Source organism: Geotrypetes seraphini, chromosome 6, assembly GCF_902459505.1.
Source record: "Geotrypetes seraphini chromosome 6, aGeoSer1.1, whole genome shotgun sequence".
In the NCBI taxonomy this organism is placed as follows: Eukaryota; Metazoa; Chordata; class Amphibia; order Gymnophiona; family Dermophiidae; genus Geotrypetes; species Geotrypetes seraphini.
The window spans coordinates 236,367,567-236,390,317 of NC_047089.1; the positions used below are offsets into that span (position 1 = coordinate 236,367,567).

The following is a 22,751-nucleotide window of genomic DNA, read 5'->3' on the forward strand; positions in this document are numbered from 1 at the left end:
ACACTACATAAATACTGGGATATCATCACTAAACATCCAGCCATGAAACACCTTAATTTGAGAATAGCTTAAGAAATTTTGAAGTCTGGTGAGAATATGTGTCTTGAGAAGAATTATAATGTACCGTTGGGCTTTTTTAAATGTCTCACATGTAATATTTGTCAGAATTGCTTACAAACGAAATTCTTACGGAATCATTTTTGATAATAAAGAATATAGAATTAATCATTTTTTAAATTGTAAATCTACCTATGTTATTTATGTCATCATTTGTCCTTGTAACAAATTATATGTGGGGATGACTACTAGAGCCTTTAGAACTAGGATATTGGAACATAAGTCCAATATTAAATGCTCCAAGATTTCAGAACCTATTGTGGAGCATTGTCTTCAATATCAACACAAGTTTGAAGATTTGAAATGTTTATCAAGTTAAATCAGAAAAAAGAGGAGGTGATAGAAAAAGAAAGTTATTACAAAAAGAAATGAAATGGACATTTTTATTGAACTCATTAGAACCAAATGGATTAAATGGATATATAGATTGGAAGCCTTTTATTTAAAATCTAAATTTTATCACATAGGAGATCTAATTTTATCACATGGGAGATTTGATTGTGGATTTTTTTATTATTGGGATCTACTGTTGCAGTGCACTTTATATTTATTCATATTTATTTATTTATAAATATTGTGTGATGATAAAAGTTTTTTAACAGCAGGTTTATATTTTTATATTTGAGATTGATTTCGTATGAGATTGTATTTTGGTGCTTTCACTTTGGTTTTGTGGTTATAGTTTTCAATAATATTTGATGTAAGCACCATAAATTTGTGGAATGTATTTGACTGCTTTATTTGGGATGAGTTTGTTATGGATGGCCAGTGTGTTTGTGGAGTGTTTTTGATGTTATGGAGTTGAGCTGGTGTTGGCTCCTTTAGGATGAATTTCTCGTTTGTGTGTTTGTTGATAGGTTAAGTGTATCTTTGTGGATGCGTCAGTACATTTAGATAAATATGCTTCAGTCAGCATGTGAGCTTTGTTTTGAATTGTTTACTGCGCATGCGCTGTTGACTATAATTGTTATCCAGCGTGTTTAAATTATGCTTTAGAAGTACGTCTTGACCCGTTCAATGCACTTGCGCTGTTCATTTTAAATGGCGTCCACAACTCTCATGCGCTGTTTAATGCAATTGATGTCCAGCGTGAGCGCATTGACTATAAATGGCATCCACAATACGCATGCGCTGTTGAATACAATTGATGTCCAGCGTGAGCGCATTGACTATAAATGGCGTCCACAATACGCATGCGCTATTGTCTAAAATTGGTGTTCAGTGCGAGCGCTCTGACACGGAGCGTCATTACGCTTGGTTAAATTATGCTTTAGTAAGCACGCTAGGGTCACGTCTTGACCCGTTTAATGCACATGCGTTGTTGACTATAAATGGCGTTCAGGGTCAGTGCTCCTGACCCGTAAATGAGAGGATGCCAGAAATCAGGTCGGTATTTTTGAATGAGTAGTGTGACTGAGATTTGTGAGGTGTCTCTGTAGTAATTTTTGTAACATTAGTTCATTTTTAGGTGTTTGTATTGAATAGTATGCACTTCACTATTTGATAAGTGCACTGACGACTCACTGAGTTAGAACGAAGCTCGGGCTTTAATCAATGGTCTTTGCATTTTCTGTTATCGGTGGGTTTGTATTGGACTGGCAGATAGAGCCGTTTTAGGATTTATGGAGTGATTTTATTTGATAGGATATTTATAAAGTGATTTCAGTAACTTATCCTTTTCGGCTTTCCAACACAATCTATTTATGAGGTTTTAATTTGGTTTTCTATTGAATTCAATTCAATAACATTTAAATAATAAATAACATTCAGTTGAATGTATTTATACATGAGGTTTAATTGAATTTTGTAATGGAGAGAAAGTTTATTGATATGTATATGATGAAGATTTTTAATATGTAGATGTATGAGTTAAATTTTGTCATTGAGAGGATTATTGAACATATGTATGTAATTGTGATGATTTTTTAATATGTGTATTTTTCAATAAGAATGATATGGATTCATTCATGAGTTAAGATGCAGTTTTAGGGTAATTGTGTAATTAAAAATTCTTTTGTATTTGTATTATGCAGTGCTCCCAGTCGGAACCCTTGAAAAAGCCTGTTTAGGCGAAACGGGTCCCGTCGGACATACTATTGTTGGGGCAAGCAATTTATATCACAATAAAAAATGACTGACCAGCTGTTCTGGATTGATTCATTAAGAAGAAGTAATCTTTAAATTGAGCAATTTTGCCTGTTAAGTGATTTACCCTAATAAGTGAGGTAATCCTTTGGACTGTGGAGTTTTCCAATTCACCTCACTTTCTATCTTCATCATTTGTCATTTTAGTGTTAGGAGATTCCCCAACCCAAAAGTCCTGCTTTTTTTGTTTGTTTATTTAATGCAGTTTGACTGGTTGAGCAGATTGCGTACTCAACAAATGAAACTGAATCAAGAAAATAAGTAAGCAAAAATAAAAATAAAAAAGTAGCGCTATAGAGCTGGGGATTCACTGAATCCCCCGAAAGCCCTCACTGCATGCCACTGTCCCCAAAGTCTGCTTCTTTTCCACACAGGCAAAGCTTTCCCCCATACTGGGGAACTCTGATGCCCATATAGCTACAAAAACCATGAAAAATACTGAAAATAATAAAGAAATATACAGAGCAGATCAGAAAGACACCTTCCAGATCATGTGCAGAAGGAAAAACCAAAGGGGGCAGCAGAGCCCCTTTGGAAAAGGAGGAGGAGTTGAAAACCTGGAATCGATTCCTTCTGCTTGGCTCGTGAGCATGTAGAGCAGGGGTCTCCAAAGTCCCTCAACGAGGGCCGAATCCAGTCGGATTTTCGGGATTTCCCCAATGAATATGCATTGAAAGCAGTGCATGCACATAGATCTCATGTATATTCATTGGGGAAATCCTGAAAACCTGACTGGATTCGGCCCTCGAGGAGGGACCTTGGAGACCCCTGATGTAGAGAATACACTACTGTCCAGAATGAAACACCTACTGCACTAGAACAGGGGTAGGCAATTCCAGTCCTCGACAGCCACGACCCAGGTTTTCAAGATTTCCACAATGAATATGCATGAGATTGATTTGCATACAATGGAAGCAGTCCATGCAAATTAATCTCATGCATATTCATTGGGGAAATCTTGAAAACCTGACAGAGTTGTAGCTCTCAAGGATCGGAATTGCCTACCCCTGCACTAGAACAGCGCCTAAGCAACAGCAAAGTGATTAAAATAATGTACCAGGACAGTTTGGTGGCCCCCCCCTCCCCCACTAAAGTTTACAGATGTTGTCTTGCCTTCGAGATGCTTGTGGACAAGAGAAGATATCAGCCACCTTCCGTCCTGGCGCACCGTCATGTTCGCTGTCGTGGTTGCGGCTGCCGCAAGTTTAATGACTGAGACCTTCTGTTTCTTCTCTTCCAGAACTTGAGCATTAAAATGGATGGAAAAGATCTCAGGGCTGGAGCTCATGCCTATGATATGCCAGCTAATGTTATCATTCCTGCAGACTTCTGCATCTGAAACACAAAAGGGTGATATTGTGAGAAAATTGGGGCTTCCGTTCTTAGGACTTTATAACTGTTCCTCCCCCATAGTCAGCCTTACTGGCCTGGTGGTCAACGGGAACAGGAATAAACCCCCACTTGGCTCCTGCCCCTTGTGGTTCCTGATTGAAAATGGCCACTGTGACCTCTAGTGGTAGTCTAGCGCTACTACCACTAGGTGCTGACTTTTAGTAATAGTATCTTGAGAATACTGCTGGAAGTTACATGGCCGTTTTCACTCAGGAGCAGTGAGGGGTTCGTTCATGCTCTCATTGACTAACAGACCATCAAGAAGGGATTAGATGATTTCCTGAAGGAAAAGGGGATTGAGGGGGTATAGATAGAGGATTACTATACAGGCCTGGACCTGATGGGCCGCCGCGTGAGCGGACTGCTGGGCATGATGGACCTCTGGTCTGACCCAGCAGAGGCAATGCTTATGTTCTTATATTTTATATGTGAAAGCTGTAGAATGGCATTTCAAAGCCACCTGCCCCCAAAGGCACTTATTTTGGAGGCGTCTCTTATCTACTAACTTTGCTGTGACGCAATTAGTTATACAGTAAAACCTTCGTTTACGAGCATAATTCATTCCGCAAACATGCTTGTAATCCAAAACACTCGTATATCAAAGCGAATTTCCCCATAAGAAATAATGGAAACTCAGACGATTCGTTCCACAACCCAAAAACTTTAATACGAAATACTGTATTTACTTGTACTGCAAGACCTCGCTCGTTTAGAACAGTCATTACACTCCCGCAGCGTCAGCGAGAGAACCCTCGGCTCAGTTGTGATGATGTGACGCATGTATACTGTTTGTACTTGTATTGCAAGACATTGCTTGTATATCAAATTAAAATTTAATAAAATGTTTTGCTTGCCTTGCAAAACACTTGCAATCCAAGGTTTTACTGTATTTTTTTCCCCAGAGAGATATGCATCAGAGCTATCTACTCTCTTTACTTGCAAAAGGTTCTCCACCTTTTTCAGCAGATTTGAATGAGTATCAACGCTGCTGACTTTGAGTTCTGTGACACGGAATTCAAAATATATGTCAATTACCTCATGACACTGATGAAATACTGAATGATTTTAAATCAACACAAGAAAAAAGGTTTTTGTTTTCAGTATTCTAGCACTAAAGAGTGAATATATTAACATAAGGACATATTGACATATTGAGGAGTTTTCTATTTATTATGGGGAGCTGCTTATATCCCCATATTTTGCACGTTTGCACTGTTTTGCACTAATTTGATAATCACACACATCACCAGTTATTTGGAAATATAATCTGCGGAGCCACAGACGTAGACCATCTCATAAGATAAGTGCAATATATATATATATATTTATTATTTTATATTATAGCAAATAGAACTCATTATTATTAGTTAAAAAAACATTTTTTATTAGGGACTGAAAAGTGATATGATGGCCCCTTAATGATCTCTATGTGGCTCGCATGCAAGATATAAGACACTGAGCACTTTTCATTATCTTATATTTATATAGATATTTATTTATAAATTCATTGTATAGAATATTTAAACAATTTTTGAAGTTAAATAATTTTTGTATTTAAGATATTTTAGTAGAAGCTGGTATATAATTTGTGTATTTTGATAACATAAGGACACAAACATATGAACATAAGAATAGCCATCCTGGGTCAAACCAGTGGTCCATATAGTCCAGTATCCTGTTTCTAACAGTGAGCAATCTAGGTCACAAGTACCTGGCAGAAACCCAACTAGTAAGAACATTCCATTCAGAATCCGAAAGAATAGCAAGATTCCAGAATCCTAAATAGTAGCAACATTCCATATTACAGATCCCAGGGCACTTTCTGATTCTATAAATGTCAATCATCTGCTAGGTGCCCTTTATAGAATCACACTTAGCGGAACCTCTGCGTTCTTAGGTGTTGAATCCTTAGGTGCACTGTCATTCAGGCCGGGGCTTTCTAAGCCTAAATGAGCATGTCTACGGTATGCGCCTACCAGCACCTATTAATCCATGCCCAAACTCTGCCCAAAATCTGCCCCTAACTATGCCTTAGGCGTCTTAGTGTAGACATCTGCTGCCAAGTGGTGGGCACCTCCTGGCAAATTAATTTTTTTTAATAGTTTTTTTTAATGACGCTTTCAATTATCAGTGCTAACTAATCCAATTTAAAAAATTAAGTTACGTGCTTCAAAACTTCAAAAATTGCAATTCTATCTTCATAACCCTAACAAAGAAAAACCTTCACAGATTCCAACGGATTCAAAATGCCGCAGCCGAGCTTATCTTTGCAAAAAGTAAATACGATCATGTCTCACCGCTCCTTCTCAAGCTTCACTGGCTTCCGATAATTCCCAGAGTCCATTTCAAATGCATCTGCCTAACTTTCAAGATCGTCCATGGCATCCTCCCTCCATTAATTCCGCTTTCTTGGAACTCCTCAAATCCTAATACCACCAGACCCACCCAAAAATTGAAGCTATCCTTCCCCTCACTTAAAGGCATTTCCCTCCCAGGAATACTGGGAACTTCCCTCCACTTCAGACTCGCCGAGCTCTGGAACAACCTTACCGCCCCCCTTCGGAACCTGAGTGCTCTCCAACCCTTCCGTAAACATCTGAAAACCTGGTTATTCTCAAAAATCTAACACTTCCCTCCTCATTTGACATCCTAGCCCTCTAACTTCCTTCTTTCCTCTGATCCTCATCTAGCCCTTTCCTTGTAGTTCCTTTCTCATTACAACTCCTGTAAACCGTGCCGAGCTCCACAACCTTGGAGATGGTGCAGTATATAAACCTAAGGTTTAGTTTAGTGCTTAGATTGGCTAGGAGTGCCAATCTAGGCACCTAACTTTAGATGTCTTTTATACAGTCAGTGCTCGCACATTAACTTCTAACTGCATCCAGGTACTATGCAGTAAAGGGCAATTTAACACGGGACCGTTATATAAAAATCCAAATTATGCCCCCACCAGATGCCGTGTTAAATTTGCAGCTACCATGCAGTAAAGTCCCGCTTTAAGCTGTGGCATCTGCAAATATTACCGCACCTTAGTGAAAGGGCCCCAGTGTGAGTTAACTGGCAGAGTTCCCTTACAAATAAGTACAAGGACTAGAGTTTCATTTCTTATACAAAATCTTTTCTCCCATGAAAATTTCAGAATGCAATATTGCAAAAAGCGTTTTCCCTTATTAGGGAGTTCGCTGTACCAGATTTCAACAGTATATACTGTATTCACCTATAACTCTGTGATATAGTTTGCACAGTTTTGTGTGTACTGGCTGTGGATGTACAAATAATTTCATACCTGGTAATGTCCCATTGATGTAACCATTAATAGTGTACATTACAGATCCTCTTTCCAAAGATGGGGACTTGCGCCAGCTTTTGCTTTCATCAAAAATGGCAAACATCAGCACATATTCCCTATCGAACATCTTCTGGGATCCGTCTTCCCTCAGGCTTCCTGTGGAGACGGAACACAAAAATGATCTCCAGCATCTGCAGTAGAGAACGACACGGGAACAAATTTTTTCCCCGTCCCCGCGGGAACTCATTTTCCCGTCCCCGCAAATTGTTTTCCCTTCCCTGCCCCGTTCCTGCAAGCTCTGTCCTCATCTGCACAAGCCTCAAACACTTTAAAACCATACGTGTTCGAGGTTTGTGCGGTTAAGGCAGAGCTTATAGGAATGGGGGCAGGGACGGGGACATTGAGTTCCTGCGGGGACGGGGACAAATTTGTCCCCGTGCCATTCTCTAATCTGCAGGACTACCACAGACAGGGCCTGAGCTAAACTTGCTGGGCCTAAAGCAGAAACTTGGGAAGGGCCCCTAAGCCAATCATCAGGCTGCATCTCCAAGGCAACTGCCCTGTTTGCAACCCCCTAATGCTGGCTTCTGACCACAAAAACAGTCAGGTGTGTCACCAGGAGTTATCCACACCTGTTCAGCTGCAATCAGTCTACAAATGAGACTGACTACAGAAACAAGCCACATCTTGTGCTTCATCCTCCAGTTTTCTATGTGGTAGCCAAGTACATTAAAAAAAAATTTTAACCCAGCAAAAAGCTGAAAGTAGTGAAAAAAGAGGAAACTAAAATAATGTGTCACTTTCCAAACAAGGACTTGTATCCAACCTTGTGCAATACCTTATTTAATTTATTTATTATATTCTGTATATCCTACAATTCTGTGCGGATTACAAATTATTCAGGTGCTCAAGCATTTTCCCCTATCTGTCCTGGCGGGCTCACACTCTTATCTAACGTACCAGGGGCATTTGCCCAGGGTCACAAAGAGCAGTGCGGGATTTGAACCCACAACCCCAGGGTGCAGGCGCATTTCTTCTGGTGGGAAACAAAGTCTGCTCTGAGAAGGTGCTCAGGCTGCCAGAGACAGCTGAAGACTATCCAGCACGATGGTATTTGGGTCTCCCATCAGCCTAACCAGGGCTTAATATTAGGGGGGAGCGGAGAAGTGCCTGGAATGCGGTTCCTCCACTTCTTCTCAAGACTATGGAGCAACAGGGGGGTAGGTTCTGCCCTAGCTCCACTCTTCTAGGCAGCCTAGAGAGAAGAGGAAGGGAAGGGTTGAGCCTGGAGAAGAGCAGAGAACAGTCATGGTAGAGTACTCCCTAATCCAACACCTCTTCTCCTGTTGCTCCTGCTGTACCCTCCCCCTCAGTGGCATACCTAGGATATGTGACACCCTGGGCCCATTGTTTTTTGACACTCCTGCCATCATTTTTGACACCCTCCCCCAATGTAAAAAAAAATATTTTTAGAAATGTTCCCCCAGGTGCAAGCCTTGAGGGGGGTGTTCCCAGCCTGGGAATCATGGTCTGGGAATTTCCCTTCTCATGGCCCAGTGCCAAGGCTCTGGGTAGTCCCCGTGGCCCAGCATGTTCCCAGCCTCCTCTCCTGTCCGATGGCCCTTTACCTTCCGTGAAGCTGAAAAAACTGCCGGCCTCGGCAGTGATTCAGCTACGTCGCCCCCGGCTCCCCTTCCTGCTTTTCGTGTCTGCCGCAATCCACCCGGTTGGAAACAGGAAGTTGCATCATTGGCAGATGCAGAAAGCAGGAAGGGAAGCCGCGGGCAATGTAGATGAATCATTGCCGATGCCGGCAGTTTTTTTCAGCTTCACGGAAGGTAAAGGGCCACCGGACAGGAGAGAAGGCTGGAAACATGCTGGGCCATGGGGACTACCCAGAGCCTTGGGATAGGGCTGTGAGAAGGGAAGATCCCGGACCATGACTCCAAGCCCGGGAACACCCCCCTCATGGCTTGCACCCGAGGTGGACCGCCCCTCCCCCTTGGTATGCCACTGCTCCCCCTTCTCCTTTTTTCTACAAATTAAGCCCTGAGCTTAACCTACTAAGCTACACATGTATATGAAATGAATGGAGGGCATGCTGACCTTCCTTGCAGATGAGCAATGGTCCAATCAGCCCAGCGTTAAAATCCTGCACCATGTTCTCATGTGAATAGTAGATGTAAGTGAGACAGGCAGGGTCCACTTCTTTGGGTCCAACGTCTTTGGTGATCTCCCAAACGTATGTGTACACGTGTCCTGGGTGCACAGCATCATCCATCTTTTCCGAAGCAAAAGTGTAGTCAGCATACATTGACCCTGAAAAGACAAGGATATGATGATTAATTAATTAGAAAAGAGGGTTTTTAATCTACTGCCAGAGTTGCTCTACCCCCCAGGACTAAAATAATATGTTTATAAGTCATAAGAACATAAGAATAGCCTTACTGGGTCAGACCAATGGTCCATCAAGCCTAGTAGCCCGTTCAAAGGTCCCTAGTGCCTGGCCACACCCCAAGGAGTAGCAACATTCCATGCTACTGATCCAGGGCAAGCAGTGGCAAGTCCAGGGCAAGTCATGGCTATGCTATTACTGTGGAAACAGGATACTGGTCTGACCCAATATGACTATTCTTATGGTACGTATGTGCATTCATAAAAATATAGTCAGTTTGTTAAGTTCCTAAAAAGTTAAAGTGCATGCAAATCACTTATATGTGAATATACTTATGAATTAATGCACGTACAACTTTTAAGTGTTTGTGCGCTTACAATCAGTGCCTTAAAAATAGGTCAGGTAAACACAAAAAGAAAAGTAGCAACATATTTTTCACATAATGTTTTTATGTAAGTATTCAAGAGGGAAAACTTATTGCAAGTATTTGTAATATGTCACGCATGCTGCCACCGTGCTACCATGAAGTTCAGAGGGAATCCACCAACAAGCCCCAATGTTTTAAGTCGCTATTAAAATCCTGTGAGTCGTTGTAGTGGCAGTAAATTTTCTGATTTCTATACGACAAGGTATGGTCCAAAAACTTTGCAGAAATGCTATCCGATCAATTGTTACAGAAAGCGACTGGACACTTGAGAGCAGATTACTACAATTTTCCAAAGTCTCTCAAGCAGAAAACTTACCTTCAAACCTCTTGCCATAAGCAATTCCTTGTGGGTGAAGGGTAAGAGGTTTATCAACCATGTTCTTAAAAACAACTTCCAGAGTGTCTCCCACTTCAGCTCGTAGTGTGGGTCCAAGAATGCCTATTGAGAACCAAGAATTCAGAGAAGAAAGCATGATTTGTATTTATGGCTCAAAGGAATTTTTTTCATGATGTTTTCTGTTGGATAGGAAAGAGTCCTACTATCCTTATTTCCCCCAGAAAAAACTGGAATCATTGTAGAATTTGCTACTGAAGGATGGGATCAAGAAACTTAAAATTTTGGGTTAAAAAAAATCAGAACAAGTCTAAATGGTTGATAATAAACCATGTTGATTTAGGGCCTCTTCTATCAAACTGCGCTAGCAGTTTTTAGCACAGAGAGCCGTGCTGCTCCCGACGCTCATAGGAACTCATAGGAACGATACATTTGAATGGACTTGATTATACTATAGAACAGTCTATAATAATATTGGGAGTGACTATAGATAGATATCTTACTTTGGAACAGCTTACTGATCTATTACTCAAGAAATGTTTCTCGGTGCTTTGGAAACTTCGCACCATTAAGAAACATTTTGATGAAGCTTCATTTCGTTTGTTGGTGCAGTCACTGTTTTAAGTATCCTCGACTATTGTAATATCATCTATCTTGGCGCCTACAAAAAAATCTTTAAAAAATTGAGAGTGGTTCAAAATACTGCAGTTCGACTGATTTTTGGCATGTAAAAATGGGAGCACATTACTCCCTACTATCAGAAACATAGTAACATAGTAGATGATAGCAGATAAAGACCCGAATGGTCTATCCAGTCTGCCCAACCTGATTCAATTTAAATTTTTTTTTTTTTTTCTTCTTAGCTATTTCTGGGCAAGAATCCAAAGCTCTACCCGGTACTGTGCTTGGGTTCCTACTGCCGAAATCTCCGTTAAAACCTACTCCAGCCCATCTACACCCTCCCAGCCATTGAAGCCCTCCCCAGTCCATCCTTCACCAAATGGCCATATATAGTCACAGACCATGCAAGTCTGCCCAGTACTGGCCTTAGTTCAATTTTTAATATTATTTTCTGATTCTAGATCATCTGTGTTCATCCCACGCTTCTTTGAACTCAGTCACAGTATTACTCTCCACCACCTCTCTCGGGAGCGCATTCCAGGCATCCAACACCATCTCCGTAAAGTAGAATTTCCTAACATTGCCTTTGAATCTACCACCCCTCAACCTCAAATTATGTCCTCTGGTTTTACCATTTTCCTTTCTCTTGAAAAGATTTTATTCTACGTTAATACCCTTCAAGTATTTGAACGTCTGAATCATATCCCCCCTGTCTCTCCTTTCCTCTAGGGTATACATATTCAGGGCTTCCAGTCTCTCCTCATACGTCTTCTGGCGCAAGCCTCCTATCATTTTCATCGCCCTCCTCTGGACTGTTTCAAGTCTTCTTACATCCTTCGCCAGATACGGTCTCCAAAACTGAACACAATACTCCAAGTGGGGCCTTACCAATGACCTGTACAGGGGTATCAACACCTTCTTCCTTCTACTGGCTAATCCTCTCTTTATACAGCCCAGCATCCTTCTGGCAGCAGCCACTGCCTTGTCACACTGTTTTTTCATCTTTAGATCTTTGAACACTATCACCCCAAGGTCCCTCTCCCCGTTCGTGCATATCAGCTTCTCTCCTCCCAACATATACGGTTCCTTCCGATTATTAAACCCCAAATGCATTACTCTGCATTGAATTTTAGTTGCCAGACATTAGACCATTCCTCTAACTTTTGCAGATCCTTTTTCATATTTTCCATTCCTTCTTCGGTGTCTACTCTGTTATAAATCTTGGTATCATCTGCAAAAAGGCACACTTTTCCTTCTAACCCTTCAGCAATGTCACTCACAAACATATTGAACAGCATTGGCCCCAGCACCGAACCCTGAGGGACTCCACTACTCACATTTCCTTCCTCCGAGCGACTTCCATTAACCACCACCCTCTGGCGTCTGTCTGACAGCCAGTTTCTAACCCAGTTCACCACTTTGGGTCCTAATTTCAGCCTTCAAGTTTGTTCAACAGCCTCCTATGAGGAACTGAATAAAAGGCTTTGCTGAAATCTAAGTAAATTACATCTAGCATATGTCCTCGATCCAGCTCTTTGGTCACCCAATCAAAAAATTAAATCAGGTTCGTTTGGCACGATTTACCTTTAGTAAAGCCATGTTGCCTTGGATCCTGTAACCCATTAGATTCAAGGAAGTACACTATCCTTTCTTTCAGCAACACTTCCATTATTTTTCCAACATCTGAAGTGAGGCTCACCAGCCTGTAGTTCCTACTTCATCCCTGTGACCACTTTTATGACTAGGGACCACATCCACTCTCCTCCAATCCCCAGGAATCACTCCTGTCTCCAGAGATTTGTTGAACAAGTCTTTAATAGGACTCGCCAGAACCTCTCTGAACTCCCTTAGTATCCTGGGATGGATCCCATCTGGACTCATCACTTTGTCCACCTTCAGTTTTTCAAGTTGCTCATACACACTCTCCTCCATGAACGGCGCAGAATCTACTCCATTTTCTTGTGTAACTTTGCCAGACAATCTCGGTCCTTCTCCAGGATTTTCTTCTGTGAACACAGAACAGAAGTATTTGTTTAGCACATTTGTGTTTTCCTCATCACTCTCCACATATCGGTTCCCAGCATCTTTTAGTTTAGCAATTCCATTTTTCATCTTCCTCCTTTCACTAATATATCAGAAAAAATTTTTGTCTCCCTTTTTTACATTTTTAGCCATTTGTTCTTCCACCTGTGCTTTTGCCAGACGTATCTCTCTCTTGGCTTCTTTCAGTTTCACCCTGTAGTCCTTTCTGCACTCCTCTTCTTGGGGTTTTTTATATGTCACGAACGCCAACTCTTTCGCCCTTTATTTTCTCCACCACTAGTTTGGAGAACCATATCGGCTTCCTTTTTCTCTTGTTTTTATTGATTTTCTTCACATAAAGGTCTATAGCCATTTTTATCGCTCCTTTCAGCTTAGACCACTGTCTTTCCACTTCTCTTATGTCCTCCCATCCTAACAACTCTTTCTTCAGGTACTCTCCCATAGCATTAAAGTTCGTACGTTTGAAATCTAGGACTTTAAGTAACGTGCGGTCGCTCTCCACTTTTGCCATTATATCAAACCAAACCGTTTGATGATCGCTACTTCCCAGGTGAGCACCCACTCGAACATTAGAGATACTCTCTCCATTTGTGAGGACCAGATCCAATATCGTTTTTTCCCTTGTGGGTTCCGTCACCATTTGTCTGAGCAGAGCCTCTTGAAAGGCATCCACAATCTCCCTACTTCTTTCCGATTCCGCAGACGGAACATTCCAGTCTGCATCCAGCAGGTTGAAATCTCCCAACAGTAGAACCTCCTCTTTCCTTCCAAACTTTTGGATATCCACAATCAGATCCTTATCAATTTGCTGTGATTGAGTCGGAGGTCTGTAGACTACACCCACATAGATAGAAGTTCCATCTTCTCTTTTCAGAGCGATCCATATCACTTCTCCCCAGGTCCCTTACATTTTGGTCGCTTGGATATTGATCTTTACATAGAGAGCTACTCCTCCACCTTTTTGACCATCTCTGTCCTTCCTAAAAAGATTATATCCCGGTATGTTTGCATCCCATCCATGTGACTGACTGAACCATGTCTCTGTGGTAGCGACAATATCTAGATCTGCCTCTAACATCAGGGCTTGCAGATCATGAACTTTGTTGCTTAGACTGCAAGCATTTGTGGTCATCGCTTTCCAGCTATTTTTCAGCGGTAATCTCCTTTTTCGTATGGATTTTTGTTTCGTTTCACTTTCCGTTGCAATACTAAGAAATGAGTTGCTGATATTGCTTATGTTGCAATCTTTACTACTATCACATCTTTTCTTTTGCCAGGGGTGGTCTTTATAATTGTCCTTCATACATACACCACCCCCACCTTCTAATTTACATGCCTAGAAACATATTGTCTAAATTTCTCTGCAAGGTTTCTTTTTCCTGCTGTAGTAATATGTAGCCTATCAGTGCAATATAGCTTCTTGTCCTTCCATGTATTTCCCCATCCTGAAGCCTTCTTGATGACACCAGGCTTTGAGCCATCTATTAAAGTCCTCTGTGTTTTTCACTCTTTGCTCTCCCTTTCACTGGTTGCCGATTGAGGCCAGAATCTTGTTTAAATTTAGATGCATTTGTTATAAATCAATCTTTGGCATGTCACCAGGCTACCTTGTTCCTCTCTTTTCTTGGAACCACTCAAATAAGCCTACACGTATAGTTCATTTGTTTACATACCCTCCTATTAAATTATGTTGCTATTAAGAGGTTTCTTGAGAGAACCCTCTCTTTTCGGGATGCTAAATTGAATGTTTGGTTTGGAAAAATCATGCTAGGAGCTTCTTCTTATTTCTATTTTAGAAAATTATTAAAGACACAGCTATTTGATAAGTTTGTATCCTAACGCACTCTTTTGCCTTTTAAAATAACTGTTTTTCTTATATTTTATAATTTGCTGTATTTCTATTATGAATTGTATTTTTTTCGCTGCATGCTCAGCTCTACTTGTTGTGAACCGCCTAGAACCATTTCTGGTCTGGCGGTATGTAAGAATAAATTATTATTATTATTATGAGCATCGGGAGCAGCATGGGTCACCACGCTAAAACCTGCTAACGCAGTTTGATAGAAGAGGCCCTTACAAAAGACACTGCCTACAGGAGTGAACAAGAAATGGATCTACCTTATTCTTTGGGGTCTGCTGGGTATTTTCTAGAAACCCAGCTTGGCCACCATCAAGAATGAATGCAGGGCTCATAAGAACGTAAGAGTTGTCAGTGTAGTGGAACTCCTTTCCAAAGGAATTAAAACTAGAGGGCATCCGCTGAAACTCAGGGGTGGGAAATTTCATGGTGACACCAGGAAGTATTTCTTCACCGAAAGGGTGGTTGATCATTGGAATGAACTTCCACTTCAGGTGATTGAGGCCAGCAACGTGCCAGATTTTAAAAGGAAATGGGATACACACGTGGGTTCTCTAGGGAAGTAAAATCAAGGGGGATAGGTCATTAGAGTGGGCAGACTTGTTGGGCTATGGCCTTTATCTGCCGTCATCTTCTATGTTTCTATGACACCAGAAAGTTCAAGAAAGGGATAAAGACCATTCTTTTCACACACTACTTTAATAATACAACAGACGGGGGGGGGGGGAGTAGCAAAATAGAGGAAATAGCTGGCTACTCTCCACTAAGAACACGATAAGGTAGGGTTACCAGGATGTCCGGATTTACCCGGACATGTCCTATTTTTAGAGGGCATGTCTGGGCGTCCGGATGGCTTTTCGAAACCCAGCACTTTGTCCAGGTTTTGAAAAGCTTCTTCTTTGGGACTGCGTCAGGAGGGCATCCGCGCAGGCACGGATGCCATGTGGTGACGTCACGCGCCTGCAGAGATGTCCTCCCTCCCGACGAGAATAGGTTGAGGGGGACATGGCTGTGGGCGGGGCATGACATAAGCGTAGCAGGGCGGGGCTATGAGTCCGGAATTTAGTCAACTAAAATCTGGTAACCCTACGATATACCTACAATGCTGAGGATATGATAAATAAAGTAGAACTAGAATTATCAGGATGTGTGCAAATTTAGGAAGAACATAGTACACAATACTGGGATTTGTTTTGGATTCTACTCTTTCTTTGTCTAATCAAATTAACAATATATTGAAAAAATACTTTTTAGCTTTTGGATGTTGAGGAGGGTCTGTCATTTTTTCCATTAGCAACATTTTGCCTTGTTGGTCCAGGCTATTATATTAGCTCATCTGGATTATGTAAACTCTCTTTATATCAGTTTAAGTAAGTGCAATTTAAAGAGATTGCAGCTTATTCAGAACACAGCTGCCAAATTAATATTCGGTAAGAGCAGACATGATCATGTTACTCCATTACTGAAGGAACTGCACTGGCTTCTGGTTTATTGGAGGGTTCAATTTAAGTGTACCAGTGTTGTATTTAAAATTTTATATTCTAAGTATAAATTGTAGGTTTAATAATGCGTTTTATGAAATATTTATGTTCAGATATTTGTATTGCATTGTCAAAGTTTAAAAATCAATAAAGATTTATAAAAAAAAAAAATGTATATGGGATTTTTTCCCCCCCCCATTGCTTATTTTTTCTTTCAATTCCCTACCTCTTTCCTCTAGAGCAGGGGTAGGGAACTCCGGTCCTCGAGAGCCGTATTCCAGTCGGGTTTTCAGGATTTCCCCAATGAATATGCATGAGATCTATTTGCATGCACTGCTTTCAATGCATATTCATTGGGGAAATCCTGAAAACTCGACTGGAATATGGCTCTCGAGGACCGGAGTTCTCTACCCCTGCTCTAGAGGAATACATAAATTTAAATGAGTATTCCCTTCCATTAGGGGTATTAAAACCTTAGGTAGGCTTTCTCACTCTATGACATTTGCCTTGGTAAAAATCTGGAATGATCTCCCTTCAGAAATTAGACTTCTTCCTGTAGGCAGTGTCTTCGACATATTTTAGGAAAACTTTGAAGATGTATCTTTTCCAGAAATTTTTAACTGATAAATAAGGGACTGAAACAGATGAATTTTTTGGTCCAATTATTGTTTTCCTTTGTCTTTTTTATTAATTTTATGAACCAGATCGAGTCCCTAGTGGGAATGACCCAGTATATAAGACTAAGGATTGGATTGGAGGATGAGTATATTATGGTATAAATACGTAAGATGAGCGTATATATAGGGTGAATGTAGTATTTTCTATATAGGTGAAGATAGTATGTAAACACTGTATACTTAATCAAAAATATATGTAAATGCACCATACCATGGTACCTAAATGCTATGAGACAACACATCCCCGAGCTAGGATTGCATGCTGGAAGGGTGCCAAGTCCTTCCTTTTGTTTGTAAACAGTGTCCGTTTTTGAGACTCTCCTGCAGCGGTGGCTTAATCTCTCTCGTCTTTGGCCGATATTCAGCACTGGAACAGTTACGCCATGGATCTGCTCATTATTCCGAAGAAGTCTCCTTTTCCGGCCCACAGCTTTTCCACCTGGTGCCCACGATGGCAGCTCCTGGCCAGCATGGGGAGACAGCGCCTTGGAATACAGCTCTTTGAGGCCAGTGTAAGTCTCTGAGAGCCCAAGCCACACCACAGGCCTCAGTACAAGCCACGGAGGGCTGGAGAAAGCCGAAGGGCTTTTATGATCTGTCTAGTCCAGTGGTCTCAAACTCATGGCCCAGGGGCCACATGCGGCCCGCCAGGTACTGTTTTGAGGTCCTCAGTATGTTTATCATAATCACAAAAGTAAAATAAAACAGTTTCTTGATCATATGTCTCTTTAGCTATAAATTACAATATTATTATTAAGACTTAGCCAAAAGGAAAGATTTATAAACTATAAAGAGTTTTACCTCATGCAAAGTTGTCATTTCTTTAATAAGACATTGACTATTTTTTCTGAAGCCCTCCAAGTACCTACAAATCCAAAATGTGGCCCTACAAAGGGTTTGAGTTGGAGACCACTGGTCTAGTCCCAGCGACTCACAGTTCCTGAACTGGATATTTCAGCATGGATAAAGTTAGGGTAAAATAAAGGCTCTCCTAAGTGGCTCATAGTCATTAGCGCTCAAGACAAAGGCGTGCAGACAAACGGGTGCAGGACTTTATAGCGCAAGACAACAGCGCGCAAGTCATTATCGCGCTGAGCTCGATTGTCTTGCGCTGAGTTGTGCTGCGCTCAATTGTCTTGCGCTGAGTTGTCATGCGCGCAATCGTCATTACGCTCAAGTGTCATTTCGCAATTGTCCGCGCGCTTTTGTCTTGCGCACATTTGACTTGCCACCTCCTAAGTTTATCAGCTTACTTATCTGGGTACTGATCCAAATATCGATGGTACCTCAATAAGTTGTTGTTTTTTACATTCAATTTCCCAGTTCCTCTTGTGTTTACCATAAGTGTTTCTCACATTTTCTATATTAATTGTATTTCTCCCCTCCTTCCTATTTGTGTTTAGGGGCCTTCAGGTCCGTAATTACCCTGTATGTAATTGCTGTCAGTCTAGTAATTTTTATATAAAGATATGTCTTAATTGTTAAATTTGTTTAAATGTTATTTTAAACCTTGTACAACGCTTTGTAGTATCGATAAAGCGTTTAATCAAAAATCTGAATAAACAATAAACAAACAAACAATAAAGTATGCCTCTATATTCGGTACCAACTAGTATCCAGATATCGGTGCTGAAAATCTGGGTATAAAAACCTAAGGCACTGACCACCACGGGCTGAAAATCAAGGGGAAGAGTGGTTTTCAGAGCTCTACTGGTATTAGTTCTTTCTATCACAGGAAAATGTATCTTATCAAGGGCTTTTAATCACACGCTAGCCGAAAAACTACCGCCTGCTCAAGAGGAGGCGGTAGCGGCTAGCGCTCACTATTATACACGTTAAACCGCTAACATGCTTTCGTAAAAGGAGCCCTAAATTTTCTTTTCCAGAAGCTAAATCCGGTAGACTGATAGAGCAATTTATGCTTACCGGAGAATTTCGAGGTTGGTTTTTCTTTCTCAAAGCCAGCTTCATACTCTCTGAACACAAGTTTCTCGAACAAGGTGTCCGAACTGGAACTGGAAATTCAGAAATGCAAAACTAAGAATGGCAGGCACAAAGAAATCTGCTAAAAATCGTTTTGAATAGATGAGCTGGTGAATCACTCATGAATTTTAACAGAGCCAAAGCAAGAGCCACACCTGTGCTAAAACGCACCGGCAGGACTACTCACACACTGTATTAAACCTGTCAATCAGAGGGCACCCCTTGGACCTCCAAAATAGAGAGTTGCATGGGGACAGAAATCCCACCCATCCCCGCCAGGATCCTCTCAGTCCCCACCCGTCCCCGCCCATCCCCATAAAAAGCAGCAATTACTTCTGACAGGATCATCAATTCCACAGTTTCTTTTGTGTTTGCGCTGCTGTTTTCCTTGTGGAATCTCTTTGGTGGAACCCTTTTTTTGTTTTCTGTTCAGGTAATTAACTTATAAACCCCCTCTTTTACTAAGGCTGACGTGTCCATTATATTATATGGATGAACCCTGCTTCCAAAGCCTTCCATCCTCGTGGGAGTCCCATGGGCCAGAGGGGGGTCCCCGTGGGAGTCCCGTGGGCCAGAGGGGGGTCCTCATGGGGTAAGGGGGGATTCCCGCAGGACCCCCGCGGGACCCGCGGGATTCCCGCGATCCCCGTTCCCGTGCAGACCTCTATTGTGGACCCTGAGGACTGGATTTGAGGCCTGCTGCCTTTCGAGATGCACCCAAAACTCCTTTTACGGTTGCTTATAATGAGTTCCCAAAACTCTTTACATCATGCTGCAAGAAAAATAAGTACATTACAAAGACACGAAAAGTAGCATTACTTGCTTCACATACTATCAAGGAACTACGGGATATATTTGAAACCCACATACCATATTTATTTGAATTGTATTTATTTATTGGGATTTATTAACCACCTCTATGAAGAGATTCGCCCAAGGCGGTGTACAGTAAGTATAATCCAACATAAAACTTACAATTTTGTTAACACCGTAACAGTACTAAAAAGATGAAGGGCTCCTTTTACTAAGGTGCGCTAGCTAGCCAGAAAATTACCGCCTGCTTAAAAGGAGGCGGTAGCGGCTAGCGTGCGTGGCAATTTAGCACGCGCTATTCCGCGCGTTCAGGCCCTAACGCACCTTTGTAAAAGGAGACCCAAATATATATACAGTGGTGCCTCGCATAACGGACGCCTCGCACAGCGAACGCTGCGCACAACGAACTTCAGGTCTTGCTTCCCACAACGAACTTCGTTTCACACAACGAAGTCGCCCGAGCTGCATCCTTCCACGCAGGCACTGCGCTTAACTGCCCTCTCTCCGCCTGGCTCACTGTGCAGTGGCGGACCGTCGGCTCGCAGGGGCCCGGCGCCTACTGCTGATGCGTTGGGGGGGGCGGAGCTACTCTCGCCGCTTCCCCGATGCTAGGAAAAAAAAAACATTGTTGTACAGAAACCAACTGACCTTATTAAATTGACTTTTCTTTCATGCATCTGGCAATTTGTTAAGCTTTGCTCTTGCGTTCTTTTGTATCCGATGCATGCTTACACTTCTGCATTAAAGCTGCCCTGTACTTGAGATACTATATGGTTACAAGGGAGTCAAGTCTGTCTCTCTGTTTTGGGCTCCAGGAGCCAAACAGCAGCTAAACATGATGTTTTCTCAAACATACACTGGGGTGTCAGGGTAGCCTTTGAGATGCTACACAAAAGAAATGCAAAGGAATGACTGTTTTTTTCCAATGGGAGACAATAGAAAGGGCAGCAAGTCAGTGCACCAAATGTAAATTAAAGGATGTAAATGAACAGTTAAGTCCCAGTTTTTGCCGCTGAGACTCTGCCCTCTCTCACTGTAAAATTAGACTCTACTTAGTCTGTCTTTAAATTTAAAAAATGTGTGTTGTTTTAAAAAACAATTATGTTTTTAGATGTATCTAAATAAACATAATAACAAAAAATTTATCTTTTTTTATGTCATCTTAGCATATTTTATGCTGCAGAACGAATTATTTTTTTTAACATGTATTGTTATGGGAAAACGCGTTTCACATAACGAACTTTTCGCATAACAAACTTGCTCCTGGAACGAATTAAGTTCGTTGTGTGAGGCACCACTGTAGTTTGTTAAGGTCGGACCATTGTATAGTGGAAAAGTGTGACCAGGTTCTATCTGCTGCAGTTGATTCTTTTTCTGGGGGGGGGGGCATTGTGATCTCTTCTACATACCCCCAGCACCTTTAAATTCTGTCCCAGCCTCCCCCCAATCAATCATCACTTTTACATAACCCCCCCAGCACCTTTAAATTCTGTCCCAGCCTCCCCCCAATCAATCATCACTTTTACATAACCCCCCCCAGCACCTTTAAATTCCATCCCAGCCCCCCCGCAGTACCATTAAATTGTGGAGATTGAAGGACAGCTGCCTGCTCATTGTCGGGGCCCGCGGCGCAAAAGCACACTGCTGCGTGGGTGAGCGCCAGTTCTGAATGGCTGCCTCAGTTCTCATGAAGAGCTAGCGAGATTTGAGGTAGTCATTCAGAAGTGGCACGCGCCCACCCAGCAGCACTCTTATGCGCCGCTGTCCCCAACATGTCGGTAAACAGCAGGCAGCCATCCAGTGAAACACCAGCAACCGGCACAACTAGGAAGTGACGCGGGCCCAGGCATTAGCACACTTGTGCGCCGCGGGCCCCGACAATCAGCAGGCAGCCATCCACAGACCTCCACAATTTAAAAGTACCGTCCAGGGGGGTTGGAGGGGTGGTATATTCGCTTCATAAGATGCACCCTTATTTCCACCCACTTTTTGGGGGGGAAAAGTGCGTCTTATGGAGCGAAAAATACATAAGAATTTAAGAACATAAGAACTGCCACTGCTGGGTCAGACCAGTGGTCCATCGTGTCCAGCAGTCCACTCACAAGGCAGCCCTTATTTCAAAGACCAGTGCCGTAACTGTGACTAGCCTTATCTGCGTACGTTCTGGTTCAGCAGGAACTTGTCTAATTTTGTCTTAAATCCCTGGAGGATGTTTTCCCCTATAACAGCCTCCGGAAGAGCGTTCCAATTTTCCATCACTCTCTGGGTGAAGAAGAACTTCCTTACATTTGTACGGAATCTATCCCTTTTCAACTTTAGAGAGTGCCCTCTTGTTCTCCCTACCTTGGAGAGGGTGAACAACCTGTCTTTATGTACTAAGTCTATTCCCTTCATTATCTTGAATGTTTTGATCATGTCCCCTCTCAGTCTCCTCTTTTCAAGGGAGAAGAGGCCTAGTTTCTCTAATCTCTCACTGTACAACAACTCCTCCAGCTCCTTAACCATTTTAGTCGCTCTTCTCTGGATCCTTTCGAGTAGTATCATATCCTTCTTCATGTATGGCGACTAGTGCTGGATGCAGTATTCCAAGTGAGAGCATATCATGGCCCGGTACAGCGGCATGACCTTCTCCAATCTGTTTGTGATCCTCTTCTTAATCATTCTTAGCATTCTGTTCGCCCTTTTCGCTGCCACCGTGCATTGTGTGGATGGCTTCATTGACTTGTCGACCAGTACTCCCAAGTCTCTTTCCTGAGGGGTCTCTCCAAGTACTGCACCGGACATCCTGGAGGCAGGAGTCAGAGGGAGGGAAGGGGCTGCTAGTCTACCAGAGACACAGGGTCAATGCAAACCACCAGAGACTTTTTTAATGTTTCCCTTCCTGTCAGTGTGTAATTTAAATCATTGTTCAAATACTGATAGGAAGGGGGACATTTTGCAATGAGCTATGGATTACTGCACATTTAACACCATAGCAATTTTATGCTCACTGAATAAAAATATTGCATTGCACAGATAGTTTTTTTTCCAGAAAGCTTGCCTTAGAAACCATGCAGTCAGTTGCTCTAACCACAGCTTCCACATCAACCCCTTCTCATTCCTTCTGCATTATTTTCCCCAAAACTGCAGTCTTGAATCCTGCCTTAGAGGAACACCTACTAAGTAGGCCTGCTTTT

General features: G+C 42.0%; 1 protein-coding gene across 1 annotated transcript in view; it reads right to left on the minus strand.

Annotated features, from left to right (window-relative positions):
- Positions 1–22,751, minus strand: part of F5 (coagulation factor V) — a 181,297-nt gene that overhangs the window by 120,704 nt on the left and 37,842 nt on the right. The window contains exons 2-6 of the mRNA XM_033948697.1: positions 18,706–18,794; positions 10,082–10,204; positions 9,050–9,262; positions 6,941–7,099; positions 3,376–3,597 (exon numbers count right to left, since the gene is read on the minus strand). Of these exons, the coding sequence (XP_033804588.1) occupies positions 3,376–3,597; positions 6,941–7,099; positions 9,050–9,262; positions 10,082–10,204; positions 18,706–18,794 (806 nt within the window). The remainder of the gene's footprint in view (positions 1–3,375; positions 3,598–6,940; positions 7,100–9,049; positions 9,263–10,081; positions 10,205–18,705; positions 18,795–22,751) is intronic.